This window comes from Corapipo altera, unplaced genomic scaffold (genome assembly GCF_003945725.1).
Source record: "Corapipo altera isolate COAL_440 unplaced genomic scaffold, ASM394572v1 22b, whole genome shotgun sequence".
Lineage (NCBI taxonomy): Eukaryota > Metazoa > Chordata > Aves > Passeriformes > Pipridae > Corapipo > Corapipo altera.
In genome coordinates this window covers 11,093,824-11,115,644 of record NW_020884876.1, presented here as the reverse complement: position 1 = coordinate 11,115,644, position 21,821 = coordinate 11,093,824, and the positions used below count along the sequence as shown (strand labels likewise).

Here is a 21,821-nt window from a genome sequence, read left to right as displayed (position 1 = left end):
ACTTTAAATGTAAATTCCTTTAATATGTGTCTTAACATTCAGATAAAGTTGAAAACATAGGCTTATCCAAGTTAGCTGTTTTATTAACTGTGTGTTTCTAGTTTACAGTTTATAGTCAAAATTTGTCTGACTTTTTTAACTGGCTTCTAAAAAGTAACAATACACTGAAGAAAGTGAAATCAGTAGGGTGAATATAGACCCTCTATTTAAAAAAAAGAAAGTGGAGGGGCAGACATGGGTGACACAAAAAATTGGTACTTTAACAGTAAAGAATAGAGCGCTAACTTTTTTGCTTTGAGATTGAAGTTCAGCCCTCATCTACCTCATCTAAAATGTGTTGTCGTTGGATCAGAACTTAGTTTGTCACCAAGTGAAATAAATTTAACAAAATTCCTATTTCTTACTTTTAAAGGTTTCAGTCCTTTTGTAGATATCCTACAAAATACTATTGTGAAAGAACCTGAACATCCACAAGTTGTGGTTGATTGCTTCAAAGTTCAGTGTGATTGACTCGCTGAAGGGTCTAGTATTTCTATTTTAGTGTGACTCATTGCTGCATAATTAGCAGACTACACTTTTTTTTAATTACTGTTACCTACTTAGGTTTTTCTCTCATGGCTGTATTTTCTTTTTTATTAACTCTAGACTATCCATTAATGTAGCAGAACATTTAGTGCAAAGAAAAAATATGCAACAATTAGTACCTAATTTTTAGAGGAGTACAATGCAGTCATATAGAACCAAATATTCTGTACTATTTTACCTTTCATTTGTTCTCAAAATAAGCCCAGCTTGTTTAAATGACCTGTGAGTCAGTTGCATGATCTATAGTGCTGATATCTTCTCTTAACGAAAATTAAAATTTAACAATTAGGGTTTTCAGGAGGTTTCCTTTTGGATTCTTTTTTGAAGTACAGGTAAAACTGAATAACTCCTAGATATTCATACTCTCTCCCAGCAGAGACTGTGCTTTCTTGAGACTGAAGTGTTTGAACATGGCTGGCTTTGATCATTCAAAGACTTTTTGCTTTTAGTTCTTGTATAGCTAACTGAAAAATGATTGTTCTGCTTTGTCGTCAGTTCTTGTTTTTCATTTCAGTGTTGTTTTCAGTCAACCAAAAAGGTGAACTGAAGTGTAAGGAGAGAATATTGTTTAAAAAAGTGAGAATCCTAAAATTTTTGGCAAATTAAAGCAGTTATCCGATCATATTTCTGATGTTATTCCCAAGGCTTCAGAAGACCAAAGAAAAAAAGTGGAACAGAGAAATTGGTTTGTGGTGTTAGTTGTTGTGCAATCTTAAATTATTTTCCCCATTTCTGATAACTGATTTTATGAAGTTACCTGATACAGAATGCACACCAACAACATTTTCCCTAGAAAATCATGATGAGAGCTGTTTTAGTATTCAGAATGTTCCCTAGTGAACAAAAGCTTTTCAGCTTTTATTTAGCCTGTATCAGAATAGGCTTTGTTCTACATCAATTATTAAGGAATATCCGTAGGTTCTGACAGTTATCATAAGACGAAAAATTAATTGTAGTCTCCAGTACCAAAATTGAAAATTAGATAGAAGCTGAATAGTAGAAGATGTCAATCCCTTATTTCTAGAAAAGGGGCACAAAATTAGTTTGGTTTTTTTTTAGTACAAGATCACAACTTCAAAAATGCAGCTCTATTTCATTTGGACTGGACACAGGACTAAGATCCATCTTTTTGTAAAAATAAAGAGTGGGAAATAAATACGTTAAAAAAGTATGGTTCTTGATAGTATGGATCATCAAGTGAAATATGTCTTCTTTTTTGCAGATGTCAAATTAGATACTTAATGACCTGGTTTGGCTACAGGATCTATAAATTCTTCATAATTGCACACATAGATTTGTGGAAGAAAACGTCTAAAGGCATTTGATTATAAAAACTTTTTTGACTGCCACAGTTCTGTTCTAGTTCATACTACCTTTATTTTGCCTGTATTTGCTGTGGTGTGCAGTTTTACTTATACTCAATGATTGTATTTCCGGCTGTGCTGTAGGCCTTTACTCCTGGAAATTGTTAGAATTATGTATATGATTTAACATACTTTCTTGTAAAATTATATTAATAAGCCTGACAGCTGTTTCTGTTTTCTGCTGTATTAAAAATAAAGTTGGATCTAATGGAACCAGAACTGCTTTAAGTCAAATACTGCAAAGCCAGCTTCATTAATTTTGCTGGTAAAGCCGGTAGAGCAAGATAGTGAAAATTTCAGGGAGAGGTAAAGAATTATGTTTGTGAACCTTGTAACTATTGAAAGGATATACTTAATTTCATTTTTAAATGATCTGTTTTCTTGTGCACTTAAAGGTTCTAAAAATCAGAAACATGTCTTAAGACCAGAGTCTCTTGAAGGAACAGATGAAGAGGATCCTGTTACAGCACTGGAGTGGGACCCTTTGTCAACTGACTACCTTCTTGTTGCTAATTTACATAATGGTATTCGACTAGTTGATTCTGAATCTCTGTCCTGTATCACAACTTTTAGTTTTCCCAGTGCAGCAGCATCTGTTCAGTGTTTAGCATGGGTTTCCAGTGCACCTGGAATGTTTATAACTGGAGGTAAGACTTATTTCCTGACTTATACAAAGGTAATAAATACAGGACTGAATCTTCAAAATTAGTACTCCAAGTGTGATCTTTCTTTTTCTTAACATTTCTACAAATGAAAGCATACAAGACACCAATGTAAAACTAGAAAATAATAGAAAACTACACTGAGCAGTTTTTACTTGTTTTAAATTTGTTGGGTACATAAGCAAGTGACTTTCTGCTTTTTTTGATACTAAATAATACTTTTCTCATGCACGCTTTTGCAACAAATATATGAGTTACTTTGGGAATAGGAATAAAAATGCGTTATACTAATGGATGTCACTTTGAAGATTTATAAATTAAGAAAAAAGAAAAGAATCTATTTGTTTTCCACACCATAGACCTTACTGCTCAAGTTGAACTAATGAATAAGGAAACTGAGACAGTGAGAATATTTTATGAAAAAGGTTCCATAGAATTTATCCATGTTTAAATAGCTAATATTAGTAATTATTGTTGTTAATGTGATATTGCCACAGAGGTAAATGGAAGATAAATAGAATATTACTATGGAGGTTCCACTAGATGATCTCCAAAGGTCCCTTTCAGCCCTAATTATTCTGTGATTCTATGGAGATGACAGTGCCTGCTTATAAAATTCTTCTTAGGATTTGAAGTTTAATTCATTGTTGTATTTTTGCATAAATCAATCCTTAAACCACATATCTCTGTGTTGTGTTTTGTTTTTTTGTTTTTGTTTTTTCTTAAACTTCAGATTCTCAGGTTGGTGTGTTACGTGTTTGGAATGTTTCACGTACAACACCTATAGATAATTTTAAATTGAAGCAAACGGGTTTCCATGGTTTGCATGTGCTAAGTTCTCCTCCAAAGAAAAAGCGTAAGTGTAATTTTGATTGTTATTCATTGTAATGGCTGCCAGTTAAGAAAATCTTGTTTACGAGTCTTGTTATGTCCAAGTCAATCCTTAAGTTTGGACAGCTATGTAGTTCTTAATTAAACCAAGTACCCTCTGCTGCTGGTGGACTAGACAAATGCATAAAGGATCAAGTACTTTATAAGATCCTTCTTTAGCATGCCAGACTTCATACAGGAATTCTCCATTTCTTTATTTTTAAATCTCATTGGAATACAAAGCATTTTACTCTTTATAATTGTTACTTATTATTGAAATAAGAAATAATCTTCTCTATTTCTGTCTTTTGCTTTATTTTGTTAAGCACGTTCATCACAGTATCCTACTAAAAATCATCATACATCTTCAACAAGTGAGGCTGTTCCTCCTCCAACTTTAACCCAAAACCAAGCATTTTCTCTTCCTCCTGGTCACACCGTCTGTTGTTTTATGGATGGTGGAGTGGGGCTTTACGACATGGGAGCCAAAAAGTGGGATTTCCTTAGAGATTTGGTATGGTTCATCTGTCTTTGAAATGAGAGTTTATTTGGCTTACACACTTTCTTCTAACAGGAAAAAAATGGGGAATGAAGTCTTCACAGCAGTTTCTATCAAAAAGACTCTAAATTTCTAGGAAACAAATGACAGTTCTGAAGTTGAAAATAGTTCTTTATTGCAAAGGACTGAATCCTGTTGGCAGTATTCTGGCAGGTTTTTTTCATCCAGAAATAAAGATTTAAGGACTTGTGGGTTTTTTTGTGGTTTGGGTTTTTTTTTTTTAACTAAAATTTTAATTTGATGGCCTTCTCAGAAGGGCTGGAGGGTTTTCTATAATTCAGAAAAAGGATTCTAGTCAAATCAGAGGGATATATGGTGAGTTCACTAAATTTAAAATTACAAAGACTGAATTATGAAATTTTTGTTGAAGCTGAAATTCAGAATTGGGTTTATCCCATATTAGATGAGCCTCTTCTTCACAGGGCGCTTGGTTATTCTTAAGTATTTGTCTCTTTTCCTCTTTACAAGTTCCCTTTTCATTTGGAAAAAAACCCAACAGTTTTCAGTTGTAATCCTGTATGTGTTTGAATAGAGGCTATTGGTTGCTGTTCTTTTTCCATTTTTAATGGGTTTGGTCCTGTAAAGCAACTGAGGCTTAAAAAAAATTCTTGCATATTAACCATGTTTCATGTATTTCCCAACTTAAATTCTACAAGTGCATGTCTTAGAAAACAAGCGGCTGACATGTGGAGTTTCTAATGGATTGAAATTTAAGCTACAATAGACCATAGACTGTATCTAGAAACACAGAAAATTCAGTGGGATACTAGACAACTTGTAGAATATGTTTAACATACAGAGCTTTATTTTGCAGTCACATAGTTTATAAAAAAAGGGCAACATTAATTCTGTTTTAAAAAATTAACTATTTTTTCTTTTTTTACTTTGTTTTTTTTTTTACTCTGTTTTTTAGCAACTCAGTTCCAACAGAAATTGTTAACAAGTTTCTGGCATTGTGTGCTCTGTTGTTTCAGGAAATAATTTTTCTGTCTTTAATAATGATCTCTGAAAGAGAGTACTGTTATAGTCTAAGCTATTTTATGACTTTTAATTTTGACTGATAAACCATAATATGCAGGTTTTTTGGAACTCTTAATTGACCTGACAGGTCAATTAAATACAGTGTATTTTAGAGTTTGATCTAGAGTTGGTGTTATTAAAAAATCAAATGTAATAAAAATGGATTAAATATTTGTTTCATTTAAGGGACATGTTGAGACCATCTTTGATTGCAAATTCAAACCTGATAACCCTGATCTTCTTGCTACAGCTTCATTTGATGGCACAATAAAAGTTTGGGACATTAATACTTTATCAGCGGTTTATACATCTCCTGGTAATGAGGGGGTTATTTATTCCATTTCTTGGGCTCCAGGTAAGAATATTTTGCTTTATGTCTTAATGTTCTTTGAATTAGCATTGACTGTAGAATTTGTCATCTAAAAGTATTCATTTTAGATAGAAGGGTATCTTATAAGGTTTAAACAAAACTAAATTATATATGAAACCAGTAGAATTCAATGCTTCAGACCTTTCTGAGGCTTTACCTTATGACTAATGATCCCAGTATTTCTCAGTCAGAAAGGAGTAAGGAAAATCTGTAGAGCCTTTCTAACATTGCATTACACAAACGTCGAAAAGACTGTCTTTGCTTGGGAAGCAGCTACTTAAAGTTCATATTATATTTTGTGCTAAAAAGTGGAACATACATATTTAGTTCTTTCTCTTCCTTCTTTGTGTAGGATTCTAATCATCGAAGAGCTCTGCTTTTACCTAATTAGAATAGGAAGTGCCTTTTCTGCAAGGCATCTACTTTTTCTTAGAGAAATCACTGAAGTCAGTGGGAAATTTTCTTTTCAAAACTGTGCTGCAACACTCTTCAGTGTACCTGGGAATATACTACTAATAGTTACTAATGTCAATAGTTAATGATAGGTTGACTTTCTTCTGTTCTATTTCACTGGACAGGAGATGTGTTTTTTAAAAAATCTGAGTAATTCATCTCACTGCTGTTCTCTCCTGGGCTTTTAAATTCTAAGAAATAATACCTGACAGGAAAAGAAATATTGTGATGGGAAGCTTAATGTAATCTGCATATGTGAAATGAATTTGCACTTTTTTCATTTCAGAGAGTGTCTTACAGATAATTTGTCTTGCTATATGTAAATTATGGCAGTATGAAATATGGTGTTTATATTTGGTTATTTTGTTTTGAAGTTTAAATTCAGTTTGTAGTAGTATCTCAAACTGAGGTAATAGTTTGTTCACTGAAGGGGGCTGGTTTTCTTAAAACCCAAAAAAACAAAACCAAAAAAAAACCAAAATAAAATTAAAAAAACCCACGAAGCTAATTGGAAGCATGTGCTTTGACTCCATTCCTTACCATCCTGTCCAAAAGCTCATGTCCCTCCTGGCCAGAGCTTTTGCCGGTTCTTTCACATCCTTTACTCTTAGACATTTCCTCTCTACCTTGTACTTTATCCCTAATATATATTCCAGTACATATCACCATTTGTATTTGGTCTCAGAAGGTCTTTGGAAAAAGTGATTACTCCTTTTTTTTTTTTTCCCCTTTTCTCATCCTCCTACCTGAATCTCTTCCCATTTTATATATTTACCGTGCTATACTCCTACATAGATTGTCTTTTCTGCCTCGGAAGGTTGGAATAAAATAACAGTCAAAACTTTCCTATAAATGTGCCATTTATGAAAAGTATAGCTATATTGGGATAGAGAGTCACTGTGGTGAGGAGAATTTAGTGGCTTTTAGATTAGGCCTGAATTCAGTTTTCGGGTTCTCGCTGTGGAGTTACGTATTCAGATTTTCCACCCTGTAGAGTGTAGTTACAGATTCAGGTACGTTCTTAGGGGGTTGCATGCAGCAGTGGTGCAAGATTAAGAAAACAAACTATTGTTAGATGTTCTGTCACATTTTTATGATTTGTCTTAGTACATAGGGAAGTACATCTTCCTTTAAAGGAAAGTGTTCTAGTTGCTACAACTTTAAGGTTGAAACATTGAGATTGTATCTCTTTTCTAGTTTGAGTCATATGCATCATGGTCACTATGTTTTTAAGGGCAAGACTTTCAGCAGGCATTGAGAATACTTTTTACAGCAATACAACTTCTCTTTTACCTTTCCTCAAAACAGGAATGTAAAAAACAGGTCCGGCTTTTTCTGAAATTGATGTTTGTGACTTAGTAGCAAGTGCTGGCCTTAAACTATGGAGAATTCATCTTTATGTGCCACTGATGTCTCCTATTGATATTTCATTTCTTCAATTTAAATTATAAGCACAAACAATATTGCGATCTTATAATTATCATGACACTTTACAAATATCTCTCTTTAAAGGAGATCTGAACTGCATAGCAGGGGCAACATCCAGAAATGGTGCCTTCATCTGGGATGTTCGAAAAGGCAAAATGATAACCAGATTCAGTGAGGTAAGATGAGATTATTCTTGTTGTCTATATAAAATGTAAATGAGTCATTTCCTCTAGTGTCAGTAAATAGATGGGTCGAAGTTCATATGTTTTTAAAAGGTGCTAGAATATAAAAATCTATAGAATTACGTGGGTGCCAGTTTACCTGTGTGGCAGAAGTATTTTATTTCCTCGGACTGGATTTGTGACATGAGAATAATGAAGCACCAGATGGTCTCCATTATATTAAAATTGGTCCTGTAGGGATACACAACAAAAGCAATGCTGATTCCTTCTTAAATGTGTCAATGTGTATGGACATATAGACTTGGCATCAAAATGCAAATTGTGTTCTGTATTTTTAAACATAAGGTTTTCAGTCCCTGAAGTCTAGATCAATAAAGCTCCATTTTGCAGCACACTAAACAGTATGCCTCATTTAGAATCTTGCCTTGTATAACCTGAAATCTATCCAGGCATTTTTAAGTCCTGAAACAGTAGCATAATTTTTATTGGCATAAAGGAGCTGTTGTAATACTATGTTGTAGTACTCTACTCTATTTTGTGTATTCTTAGTATATAGCTATAGTCTTCAGATTATGCAGACGTAATTAACTGTGGTTAATGTGATACTGTGGTACACTGATGTGTCTGCATCAGTGTACAAGGGATGCTCTTTAAGAAGAGAGGTAGAGGTGTGGGAAGAGGCATGAGCAGAAAACACATTCAGGAGTTCTGGAATTCTAACACTGATCTTTGCATTTGTGCTACTAAGCATCTTTTATGTAGCGCTGATCCTGATTCACATCCCATTTAATTTTTACTTTACCATGATTTTTCGTGCCCACTCACTTCATTATTCCAATAAGTAACTAACCTTATTCAGAATCATAGAATGAGTAAGGTTGGAAAAGGACCACAGTGTGTGTCATATGGTCCAACCTCTCTATTCAGGTAGCGTTGTCCTGGAGCACATTGCACAGGTTGTGTCCAGATGGTTCTTGGATATGTCCAGTGAGGGAGACACAACCTCCACAACCTCTCTGGGCAATCTGTTCCAGTGCTTGGTCACCCACACGGGAAAGTTTTTCCTCGTATTCAAGAGGAACTTCCTGTTCATCAGTTTCTGCCTGTTGCCTTTTGTCCTATTGCTTAGCACCACTTAGAAGAGCCTGGCTTCATCCTCTTGACACCCTCACTTCAGATATTTGTATACATTGATGCGGTTCTCTGTCAGTCATGTCTTCTCAAGGCTGAACAGGCCCAGATCTCTCAACCTTTCCTCATAAGAGAGACGCTCTGGTCCCTTAATCATCTTTGTTGCCCTCCCCTGGACCTGCTCCAGGTGCTCCATGACTCTCTTGTACTGAGAAGCTCAAAACACAGCACTCCAGATGTGGCCTCACTAGGGCTGACTAAAGGGGCAGGATCACCTTCTTCAACCTACTGGCAATGCTCTTCCTGATGCACCTCAGGATACCACTGGCCTTCCTGACCACAAGGGCACATTCCTGGCTCATGGACAACTTGTTATCCACCAGGACCCCCAGGTCTTTCTCTACACAGCTGCTTTCCAGCAGGTCAGCCCCCAGCCAATACTAGTGCATGGAGTTATTCCTCCCCAGGTGCAGGACCCTGCTTTGCCCATGTTGAACTTTAGTAGGTTCTTCTCTGCCCATCTCTCCAGCCTATTGAGGTCCCTCTGAAAGGGCTATACCACACCTTGGGGTATTGGCCACTCCTCCCAGCTTTGCAGCATCAGTGAACTTGCTGAAGAGGTATCTGCCCCTTCATCCAAGTCATTGATGAATAAGTTAAACAATATTGGGCCCAGTATTGAAACTTGGCAGGCCTACAAGTAGACCCTGTGCCACTAATTACAACCCTCTGAGATCTGCAGTGTAGCCAGTTCTCAACCCACCTCACTGTCCACTCATCCAGGCCACACTTACTGAGTTTGCCTCTGAGAATGTTGTGAGAGACAGTGTCGAAAGCCTTGCTGAAGTTGAGATAGACAATATGCACTGCTCTCCCCGCATCCATCCAGGCAGTTGTTTCGTTGTAGAAGGCAATCAGGTTGTTCAAGCATGATTTCCCTCTAATGAATCCATGCTGACTTCTCCTGATCACTTTCTTGTCAGCCATGTGGATAGAGGTGGCCTATAAAATGAGGTGCTCCATCACCTTTCCAGGGATTGAGGTAAGGCTAATTAGCTGATAGTTCCCTGGATCCTCCTTCTTTTCCTTTTTGAAGACCGGGGTGACATTTACTTTCTTCCAGTCCTCTGCCAGCACCTCTCCTGATAGCCACAACTTTTCAGAGATGATCATGAGTGGCCTCACTGTGGTGTCCACCAGCTCTCTCAGGACTTGCAGTTGCATCCTGTCAGGGTACTTGGACTCGTGTATGTCAAGTTAGTCTAGGTTCTCTAACCCAGTTCTCCTTGACCAAGGGAAAGCTTTTCTTGCAACATTCTTTTGTGCTGGTTCCTTGGGTCAGAGATTCCCAAGGGCTGGTCTTGTCAGTGAAGACCAATGCAAACAAGGTATTCAATATCTCTGCCTTCTCTGTGTCCTCTGTTACCAGTTTCTCCCCTCCATTTAGTAATGGGCCTACATTATCCTTTGATTTCCTTTTGTTATTGATTGTTATTTAAAGAAGCCCTTGTTGTTTTCCTTGACATCCTTGGTCAGATTTAGTTCCAGATGGCCCTTGGCCTTCCTTATGTCATTTCTACTTACTTACTCATTCCAAGTGACCTGACCCTGCTTCCGTCTCCCATGTATTTCCTGCTTATGCTTGAGTAATGACAGGAATTCTTTGTTCATCCACACGGGTCTCTTGCCCCCTTAACCCAATTTCTTGCTCGTTGGAATGCATCATTCTTGAGCCTGGAGGAAGTGATCCTTGAATATCAACCAGATCTCTTGGACCCCTCTTTTCTGTAGGGCCTGTTCCCATGGGATTTTTCAAAGAAAATCCCTGAAGAGGGAATAGTTAGCTCTCATGAAGTCCATGGCTGTATCTTACTTGCTGCCCTGCTTCTTCCTTGCCTGATAGTGAACTCCGCAATCTTGTGATCACTATAGCCAAGGCTGCCCCCAACCTTCATATGCCCTTCAAGGCCTTCCCTGTTTGTTAGTATTAGCACACCATTCTTTGTGGGATCCTCCACTACCTGTTACAGGAAGTTGCCATCAACATTTCAGAAACCTCCTGGACTGTTTGTGCTTTGCTGTGTTGCTTCTTCAGCAGATGTTGGGTTAGTTGAAGTCCCCCACAAGAACCAGGGTCTGTGACTTTGAGACTGCTTCTAGCTGCCTGTAGAAGGCTTTATCTGCTTCCTCCTCCTGATCAGATGACCTGTAGCAAGCCCCCACAACAGTGTCACCCTTACTAGTCTCTCTTTTGTTCTAATCCATAAGCTCTCGACTTGCACATCATCCACCCCAGGACAGAGCTTGATACATTCTAAGTGTTGTCTCACACAGGGGGCAGTTCCACTACTATGCATTCCTGGTCTATCTTTCCAAAACGTTGTGTAGCCCTTCATGACAACATTCCAGTCATGCAAGCTATCCCCTATGTCTCCATAATTTCAGTGAGGTCAGAGGGCTGTGACTGCTCAGAGATCTCTAGTTCAGCCTGTTTGTTCCCCATACTTTGTGTGGTGGTTTACAGGCACTTTATAGAGTATTTGATTGTGTCAGTATCCCTGTGGGGGTGCAAAGGGACATCCCATAGTCCTGTCTAGTGGTTATGTCTTTGGCTGCTTGTGCTTGCTCCAGGTATTCTCTCTTGGGCCTCCTTATACTAGGTGGTTGCTGTTGTTCTCCCCTTTCCTACACCTTCTCTTTGGCAAGCCTGTCCCTGTCCTCTTTCCAATCTAGTTTAAAGCTCTCTCAATGAACCTCGCTAACTCCTGAGCTAAGATCTTTTTTCCTCTTTGAGACAGGTGGACCCTATTTGTTGCCAGCAGGCTTGGTTTTGTATAAACTGACCCATGATCAAAACCCCCAAAATTCTGCTGGTAACACAAGTCTCAAAGCTGGATGTTCATCTGGCATGATTTTCCTCTTTCTTTTCCCATCACTCCCTGCAACTGGCAGGACAGAAGAGAACACAACTTGTGCTTCAAATCCCTTGTGCAGTTGTCCAAAGGCCCAGAGGTCCCTCTTGATTGCTCATAGCGTTCTTTATTTAAGCTTCAGGTTTATAGTTATGGATTGCTTATTCTTCAGCTTGACCCAGTTTTGCGTCTTGGATCCTGGCAAGTATAGCAGTTTTCCTTTCCATCTCCGTAGTCCTAATTTTTTGGACTTGAGTTTTCAAATATTCCAGATGTATTGAGTACTCACTATAGTGTGGTTTTGTACAGTATACTTTACTGGGAGAAAAGGGCTGAAGCCCATAGTAGAATAAAATAAAATAAGAGTCAATAGATGAGAGAAAAAGGGGTGAATTATTTCTTATTGATAGGTATTTTGCATTTTTTGAAGCATGGAAAGAATGGAATCTTCTGCATTGCCTGGAGTCATAAAGATTCCAAAAGAATAGCAACCTGCAGCAGTGATGGATTTTGGTGAGTGTTATTGGAAGAAAAAAAAATTGCTAAATGCACTTCTCAAGTCTGTACATTTTGACAGTACTGTCAGTGATTAATGTTAAAACTTTTCTTACTGGACAAAACTAGAATTATATTAGTCTTCTGTACTTCTTAGGGTATGTTTCTCATGATTTTAAGAAGAAGATAAAGGAAACTTTTTCAAAAGGAATAGTGTTTAAGGCACTCTGATAGTGAAACTGAATTTTTATTTTATTTAGCCAAGAATATCCTATCATTCTTGTCTGTAGGGGACACTTTTCAAAAGCTATCCAACTGTATATGTTTTAATTTTTAAAATTTTAAAGTTTGTTCTTTCAAGAACTAGAAAGCACTATTTTAGAACAAAGTAATTACAATTGTACTATTATGGGAGTATAATACCTTATTTCTAAAAACGTGTGAATGTCCATTGAGACCAATTTTGCATATATTATGTTTTAGTACATTTTAAAAATCCTTCTTCATTAGTTTCCTCTGCTACGTGTGTCATTCCAGCTCAAACATAATGGGCATAAATTTTAGAAAACAATCAACTTCTTTTTTTTTTTTTTTTAGTTCCTAAAGATCTCTTTGTACCTTAAAACCATAACTACAACTTTGATTTTGGGCTATGAGGATCTTTTCAAGAAGGAGGTACTACAGTGGATATTTTTATAGGCCTTCTGAAGGACATGGACACTGAAGTCTAGTTAGATGTTTTCTTGGGAAATACATAGTTAGCCTTGTAGTTGAGGGGCTGATATTGTTTATGGCTGTTTCTCATATTCTTTCTGTATATCTTTTTGCTATCAGGCTTATTCGCACAGAATAAACCTTAATTTTGGATAGCCTTCTCAGAATGTTTTTTTCCTTATTATATTGCATTATAATTGGTTTCAGTATTATTCGAACCATTGATGGCAATGTTCTTCACAAGTATAAACATCCAGCTGCAGTGTTCGGCTGTGACTGGAGTCAAAACAACAAGTAAGTAAAAAATAACCCAAAGAATTGACAATATTTACTATTTAAATTGATTACCATTAAAGAAACACAAGATTATTAGAATGTGATTTTTACTGTGGTAGTAAACCACTAAAATTATCTGTTCCACAGTAGGATATGCCTGTAGCAGCTCTATATTCCCAGTAGTGTATCTCATTGACCACCATGAACTTCCTTAATTTCCAAAGGAAGATCTTTTCATATTGATGAGAGAAAAAAATTCTCTAGCTGAATATATAGTGGGGGGGAAAAAAACAGACATTCAGTACCAGGAAAAAGGGGTTTATATTGGCTTCTTTGTAATGACTGCTAAGCTGAAAATGTAGTAGGCAACTAAATGCACTATGATATATATTAATTTTTCAGATAATTCCTAATAATGACATAAGAACTTTTTGTCAGATTTAGTATATTTAATTGGATTATCAGTAGTTACTTTGTCTCTTGAAGAGGCAAAGAAGAAGCAAAAATATGCTGTTTTTTGAAGTAAATTGCAACTTACACATCATATTTATTTTTAAATTAAAACACATTGATCATCTCTCTGACTAAAGATTTTGCTGTTTATATTTTGCAGAGATATGATAGCTACTGGTTGTGAGGATAAAAATGTTCGTGTTTACTACTTGGCAACCAGCTCTGATCAGCCACTGAAAATTTTTACAGGGCATACTGCAAAGGTGTTTCATGTACGGTGGTCTCCTCTGAGAGAAGGAATCCTCTGCAGTGGCTCTGATGATGGGTGTGTATTTCTGAACTATTGGAAAACTTAAAACCTCAAGCAGAACTATTCAAGAAACTCAAAATATTTACTTGTACTAGTGTTTGCACCTTCAAAAACTTCAGGAATACCTAATAATCTAAATCTCTGCCTTGTTCAAATTCAGGCTGTAGCTTTGCTGTTAGCTTAATGTAGTATTTGGGCAGCAAGATCATTATCTAAGTTTGTCACAGCTGCTGTAGCAGTGCAGCCTTTTCAAATGGTTTCCCAAGAGTAGGATCAGTGACTGATACTGTTACTCCAAGGAAAACAAGGAGGACACCACAGTGACTGATGTTTTTTCAAAAATATACTTAAGTATAATCTGCATCTTTTTTGAGGAAAAGCACAGCAGTCCTCAGTAAGCGAGAGGAAGGATTTTCTGATTCTAAGCCACTTCCCTGCAGACTATACAAGATATTTTTTTAATAGATCTCAATTTGGAGTATTGACTTCTATTGCTTTCCCCATTAGAGGTTTATGCTTGAAACAAAATCTGTTAATTCATAGTGTAGTGATTCATGACAGAAAACAACTTCACAGCAAACTTCTTGACAGCAAAATACATTGAACAGGAGTGGCCCTAGAATTGAACCTTGAGGAGCACTGCTGATGACCAGTTGCTAGCCAGATGTAGCCCCATTCATGACAATTCTTTGGAGCCCTGATGTTCAGCCAGTCCTTCACTCAGTGCACCATGAACCTGCTTGTCCCACCATTGGAGAACTTGTCCAGAAGGATGCTGTCGGGTACAGTATCTGAACTCTTACTAAAATGGAGAGAAACTACATCCAGCACTTCCATTTCATCCACTGGGCAGGTGACCTTGTCAGAGAAGGATATCTGATTAGTTAACCAGGACTTTCCCTTTTTGAACCCATATTAACTGTGCCTGTGCCTGATGATTGAGTTATTCTTTAAATGCCTTTCCATAGTACCTAGTATAATCTTCACAATTTTTTCCAGGAACTGAGCTTAGACTAGCAGATTTCTTGGGTCTGTTAGAGGGCTGTTGAAGCCATAGGAAAGATAAATTTTACAGTTTTGCTTTTCTTTAGTTCTTTTTCCTCTTGAGAGTCCTAACAGAAAAATTTACTGCATATGCAGACATGGCCAACTTCTTTTCTCTCACTGACATGTAAGTGATGGGTGGCTGTCAGCTTTTGAAAGATTATGTGGTCAATGGAATAGTTTCTTACCCTGGTGAATGGTCTTTGGTGTACTTTGTATGCCATTGTAAACTTGAAGGGCATTGGCTCCACCCTCTCCTATTTCAACTTCTATAAACATATTGCAAATAAATATTCTGATTAATTTGAGGCTTAGAATGTTGCTGAAGTAGAGAGATAATGATATTTTTATAGGTGATTTGATGGACATTGGTCTTTTTTATCCTGTTTCAGTACTGTTCGAATATGGGATTATACACAGGACGCTTGTATTAATGTTCTTAGTGGACACACAGCTCCAGTACGGGGGCTGATGTGGAATCCTGAAATTCCTTACCTTCTAATATCTGGCAGTTGGGACTATACAATTCGAGTCTGGGACACAAGAGATGGAACGTGTTTGGACACAGTTTATGATCATGGTGCAGATGTATATGGTAATATTTTTAATTTGGTTTTATTTCTGTATTTAAATGCATTCTAATATATTTTAAATTTTATAAAATAATTTAATCAAATGGGTTATTAGATAAACTTTTTTGACTGCATTTTTAAATGCCCTCTCTGCTAGGATTAACATGTCATCCTAGTCGTCCATTTACTATGGCATCCTGCTCTCGTGATTCCACTGTGAGACTCTGGTCATTGACACCTCTTATAAACCCTCTACCAATAAATATCTTAGCAGATAGATGTTGGGATGATATTATCGGCAATACAGGTAAGTAAATTGTGTATACCATTGTTCTAATTTTCTTTATATCACTATTCTTCTTTTTCCTTTCGTTGTTTTTTTTTTTTTTTTTTAATTTTCTTGTATAAATCTTTGTGTGTGTTAGATCGTGCTGTGGAATCTGGTGCTCCTCCTTTGCTGTGTGGTAAAGTTTCCAGGGATATTAAACAGGAATTGGAAAAATTGTCAGGAAATCCTCGAGGAAAAAAACTAAGGTGGTTTTCAGAATGTTTTTCAGTAAGTATTCTGTAAACCTAAGTATGTTGTCAGTCTGCATGACTTGCTCTTCTGAGGTCAATCTCCAAAACTGAAATTTCTTCCTTCTTTACAATTTTTTTCTCTCTTTTTTAAGGGACCTTTGAAAATATGTAGAAATCAGTTCTGTTTCTTAGCAGTTCTGCATATAAAAATGTCCATGACTTAATTGTTTGTCAGTTGTGAACACCAGTTTTTTGCAAAGTGAAATTAGTGGGATAATTTAATTTTCCATGGGAAAGGTTTAATCTGACAACAATTTGCTATTGAAGAAAATGAAAATATGTGTTTTATCAAACTACATTAGAGTTTTTAATTTTGATTTATCAAAGGGACACCCTCAATACTTGTAAGGTTTGAACTGCCCAAGTGTCTGTACCCAAACCGCAGGATTACATTCTGGCAGCTGTAGATCTGGATGACCCATGCCCCAGTATCCATCTGTTTCCTTTGCTCCACAGCATAGTAATATTTCCTATAAATCCCTGCAGCCTCTCAGTGCAGTTGAGTTAAAAATATAAACTACTGGATCCCTGTGACTCTTTAGCTGCATAGAGGCTGAACTTGGGGTAGAACAAGGACAAAAATTACCTGGAACTAGAGATTGTGTCACGCACTGATGTAATTTAAGTCAGTATTCTGATCTATAAAGATCTAGTTCATCCAAAATATTTGTTATGATTTCTAGCTAGATTGAAGTGTATGATTTTGAAATGCTGAACCAATCTTCCTCAATTTTGAACCTGGACATTTTATATTTTCTAAAGATATATTTAATGGAATTCCTTGTTTCACAGAAGCTATACATTTTGATATCCCATGTTGATTTGAGAGTAAAACTGCTATAAGAGTACTAAAATTTTCCAAGAACGAAAGCTTTTTTTATCAGCTATACTCAGTGCTTTTTGAGTCCAGAAAATGAGATATTGTGCTATACAATGAGGAGACAAATAAGAGCTTTAAGGGACAGAAAAAAGAGAGAATATTTTTTATGAGGGGGCTTGTGTTGCCTTTTTTTGTTTTGTTTTGTTTTGTTTTTTCTAGTAGGATTTCATACTTTTTACCAGCTCAGAAATAACTGGACTTCTAAACTTGTAATCCTGTTATTCTTAGGAAAGCTCCTTCAGGTCAAATGTTTAATGATTTTTTTTTTTAAGCTTTTAAATTCTCACTCTCTTCTAGACCTCATTCAGTGTTAAACTGTTGTCCTAGATCTACAGAAGGATTGATTCAAAGGCCAGACCAATGGAAGTGCTTAAAATCTATTTTTAAAAAAGAATCACCTTGATCACTTTGTGCTGCAAGCTTTTGTGCATATACATATGCCATATGTGTCTATTTTAAGATTTAATATTAAGAAAGTAAACCAGGTTCTGGCAGTCAAGCCTTGGAGCTGTTTTTTTTCCTTGCCTTTTTTTTGCCCATGCCTTCACTTTACAGAAAATGATAAACAAGTACTGGGGCAGCTCCTGCATCCCAGCAGCTGAATGTTGTTTATGCCAGCAGTAGCCACAAGATAGCTTGTATGTCTTTGTGAGGAAAAGGGAAAATTCTAATGGCAAGCCCTCAACTATGTCTACACATAACCCAATACTTACATTCATGGATCTTGCTGTATCTTTACAACCTTCAAGAAGACTGAAGGACTTAGAGTATCTTGAACTAATTCACGCCTTCATAATGAAGGTTATAATATTGAAATGGTCTGACATTGTTTTCTTGGAGTTGACAGACAAATGTTTTTGAATGTCTTCATAAGTTCAAGTTTCTCTCTTGAGCATGACTGTAATACAACTTTTCTTCCCTAACAATTTCAGCCTCCTGGAGGCAGCAAAAATTTATGGGATTTGGTTGCTGTAATAAAAGGACAGGATGACAGTTTGCTTCCACAAAACTACTGCAAAGGAATTATGCATATGAAACATCTCATTAGATTTAGGATGGTAAGTGAAACATGAACAATATGTGAAAATGATTGTTACTCCATATAGTATTTCACTCTTTAAAAATAACATTTAATGCTTTACAAAAGGGTTACAATTTATTTCATGTCCGAAGATATTTGTGCAATACCGGTTCCATCTGCAATACCAGTCTGTTACAATAGGATCTAGCTAAGTCTGCATGACTTCATACTTATACTGCATACTCAGTGTTAAAATGATAGTTTACAGTTTTTAACTAGAGAAACCTTTTTCAAAATAATTAAAAGAAATTGCAAAGCTTCAGCTATGAAGCGAGTTTGTCTTCCCTGTTATATACACTGTGCTTTTATATTCAGTAAAGTCAAATTACTTGATTATTTGATTATATAAACATGAAGTATGTGTCTGTGTTCAGATGCAGGAACAGAGGAATTCACATCAGAAAATGGAGGAGAGTTAGCAGAAATATATTCTGTAGGTCTGTGGAAAAAGGAGTGGAGAAACAAGAACCTGTCATTAATACAGATATGCAGCTTCAGAGCAACTCAGATGTGAATGTGAAATTCAAGTACTAGACCATAAATTTATTAGTAGCTGCATGTATGAATATGCAACCAGACATACAGTTTATGCAGAATATGCAAATTTGTGGTTCTGTCAGGGAGTTCTTAGCGGTACTAAAGAATCCCACTCTCTAATAACTGGGTTGTAAATAGAGGAAAGATTATCTACTGGTATTGGATCAGGCAATGCACTTGCCACCCCCAGGGGTAATACCTGCACTTGTTGTGTGAGGTAATACCTGCACTTTTTTAATACCTATCACCTGTTGTTTGCTGTTGCAGACTCTCTCTTTTGCAAAATCACAGGCTCTTTAAGAGTGTCCTACACACCTTGACTCTTAAATGATTCAAGTTTATTGGTGTTGTTAACTGTAATAATAGCAGCTGTTCTACTCATCCTGTGAAGCCCTGTAAATGTGTCCATGTGTCCAAAAACCAGATTTCTCAGCCAGTTAGCCTGAGAAGACATTAATTCTTGGCTTGTGCAGTGCAAGCAGTCTGTTTATCTCTGCAGCATGATTTTGTGCATTTATAACTCCGGTGACCTAGAATCACTACAGTCATTGCTGGTCATTTTGTCCCCTTTTTTGCTGACTCAGAATCTTGTTTGACAGCTTTAAGAGAAAGCAGGGGTAGGGTAATGCTGACTGCTTGTTAAGGGCTGCTGATACTGTCTTTTTCTTAGGAAACTGGATAATGGCATTGCAGCACCTAGACATTTCAGGATGAAGTAGGGATGCAGAGCAACTGTGTTTTTTCTGTTTTTAGGAAACAGAGAGGATGTTTTGGAGACTTCAACATAAAAATAATAAAAGATATAGAGATGCTGAGGAAGAAAAGTAACATAGTTTGTTTTAAAAAAAAAAAACAGATTCTTGGTAGCTGGCATTGGTCTACATGGCAGTTTGCTTTAGTGAAGAATGTTTAAAATTCATTCTCCGTCTTCCATATATGGTACACTAAAGCCATGAATAGCCAAATGCCATAAATGTGCATTGATGGTAGAAATAAACTGAGAATTGTTGAAATGTGAAGCTGGTTTTGCCTTTTTTTTTTCTGTGTTAACTATAATTCTGTTGCAACTTGTTTCTCAAGCTCTGCCAGATGAAGCAAGTTAGTCTTATTTCTCCAACTAATATAAAAATTGCACTAGTTGGGAATATAAATCATTTCTTGGTTATAAGATTCATGGGACATGACAGATCAGACCACAAAGCCTATTGTCAACCTGTTGAGCCTGCTATCTGTATTATTTCTTTATGTGACATCATTATAGTGCTAATATGTTCAATTTCCAGCTCTCTGTGGTTTATGTTCACAATTATTTTTTTTTTTTAAGTTTCAAAATATCAAGTTTTTTTGAGGGACATCTGGATGAATTACTATAACATATGAGAAAATGGTTGAGAATAAAAAATATATAAAGATATTAAAGGAAGATAATAGAAAATATATGTATATAAGCACAAAACACTAACACAGTTACTTTAACAACATAAAGTTCACTGTAGTCTCACTGAAATCAGTTCCAATTAGCCTTTTCTCAAAAGATTTTTTTTCTGAAATTATAACCTTTGTATTCCACTGTAATATTTGACAGTAGTGTATTCTTAAGAAAACTTGTTTTCTTCACAGAAAACTTTTTTATCCCTTTTTTTTTTTTCCCCTCAGTCCAGGGCACAAGAGCTGACAACAGTAAAGATGTCTAAGTTTGGAGGCGGTATTGGTGCACCAAGCAAAGAGGAAAGGCTCAAAGAAGCTGCAGAAATACATTTAAGATTAGGACAAATTCAGCGATATTGTGAACTAATGGTAGAACTTGGAGAGGTAAAACATCAGAACATTATTGAAGAATAACAAAATATGGTTTTCTGAAAACCAGCTATCCTGGCAAAGATGGAGAGTCAATAAATCGGTCACAAGTCCCAAAAAAAGTAATTGTGTTCCAATTAGCTTATTTTTAACATATGCAGTCTAAAGCATAACTCATTCCTTATTTAACCAGTTGTCAAATTTATTTTTAATGGAAGAAAAATTAAGCTAGTTTAAAATATGGCTGTTTCTCAAAATAAAATTATCAGGGTAAATGTATTGCTGCTTTCTTCTAGTGGGACAAAGCTCTCTCAGTTGCGCCTGGTGTATCAATGAAATATTGGAGGAAGTTAATGCAAAGGTAAGTTCATAAAAATATTACGGTGAGTTGTAGCTTCAGCCCATAAAAGGACACAGACAAGTTAGGAAGGATGGATACTAATATCAATTGTAGTTGTCTTTTGTTACAGCCTTCTAGTTGTGTTACTTTTTGTTCAGTATTTTTTGGAATAGAACTGTGGAGGATTTCCACAATTTTGTGTACTTGAATCAAAGGGTTGAACATAAATTGGAACTTCAGCTGTGAACTCTTTAGTGCAGTATCCACAGTTTGTAAGTCTGGAAAGGCAGATGGGTTTCAGTGATCTTTATATGGCTTCATCTAACACCTATGCCATAAAGATACATTTGGTGATTAATCATATGTGTAGATCTTTCTTGTTTATTTATTCATTTGTTTAACTAGGAGAGCTGATCAGTTAATTCAGGAAGAAAATGATGATGTCATCCCATACTGTATAGCTACTGGAGATGTGAAGAAACTAGTTTCTTTCTTTACTTCGAGAGGTCAGCTTAAAGAGGCGCTTCTTGTTGCACAGGTATTACTACATATACCAGTGGGGAGATGTATTTAGCTATTAGCTTATAACTCTGAATATGACAAGCATATTTAAAAGACTTGCTCTGTTCACTTTTGCAAAATAGTGAATAATGATACCTCATTCTTTACTTTCATATTGTACTGACCAGTTTTTATGCAAAAATCAAAAGAAGGTACGTCATGTTTATGTGTTGAAAGCCCGATTGTTCTAAACTGCAATCACATAACCATAGTGAAAACTGATGTGTTCAATTTTGATTGAAATAGAACCTGATTTTCAACAGTCGGTATTGACCTTAACATCAAAGACGTGTAGAATTTGATTTCTCTTGCATCTCTACTGAGAAATTGTCTGTCTGAATGTTTTAGCTCAATAGCTGAATAATGTACAGAATGGAACTTCGATATGTGCTTAGATTTAACAAGTTAAAATGTTGGAACCCTAAAGCAAATTAAAGCTTTAGAAAGATCTTAATTTTTCTTGTAAGAGAGAGATTACAGAAAAATACTACAATTCGTAGAATGATCTTTGTCTCAAAGATTTAATCAGATAATATTAAGCAACGGAATACCAGGACTTATTTTCCCTTGTAACTCAGCCCTGAGGTTTATCTCAGCTACACCTTAAAGCATATGAAAGAATTCACAGAATCACAGAACCAATTAG

General features: G+C 36.2%; 1 protein-coding gene across 5 annotated transcripts in view; it reads left to right on the top strand.

Moving 5' to 3' along the window:
* Positions 1–21,821, top strand: part of WDR17 (WD repeat domain 17) — a 57,093-nt gene that overhangs the window by 19,839 nt on the left and 15,433 nt on the right. For all 5 annotated transcript variants that reach the window (XM_027635853.1, XM_027635852.1, XM_027635850.1 and 2 more), the window contains exons 5-19: positions 2,345–2,596; positions 3,345–3,467; positions 3,808–3,995; positions 5,247–5,415; positions 7,396–7,487; positions 11,967–12,049; positions 12,953–13,039; positions 13,635–13,799; positions 15,221–15,423; positions 15,558–15,707; positions 15,826–15,956; positions 17,792–17,917; positions 20,134–20,289; positions 20,571–20,635; positions 21,020–21,152. In XM_027635853.1, the coding sequence (XP_027491654.1) occupies positions 2,345–2,596; positions 3,345–3,467; positions 3,808–3,995; positions 5,247–5,415; positions 7,396–7,487; positions 11,967–12,049; positions 12,953–13,039; positions 13,635–13,799; positions 15,221–15,423; positions 15,558–15,707; positions 15,826–15,956; positions 17,792–17,917; positions 20,134–20,289; positions 20,571–20,635; positions 21,020–21,152 (2,123 nt within the window). The remainder of the gene's footprint in view (positions 1–2,344; positions 2,597–3,344; positions 3,468–3,807; positions 3,996–5,246; positions 5,416–7,395; positions 7,488–11,966; positions 12,050–12,952; positions 13,040–13,634; positions 13,800–15,220; positions 15,424–15,557; positions 15,708–15,825; positions 15,957–17,791; positions 17,918–20,133; positions 20,290–20,570; positions 20,636–21,019; positions 21,153–21,821) is intronic.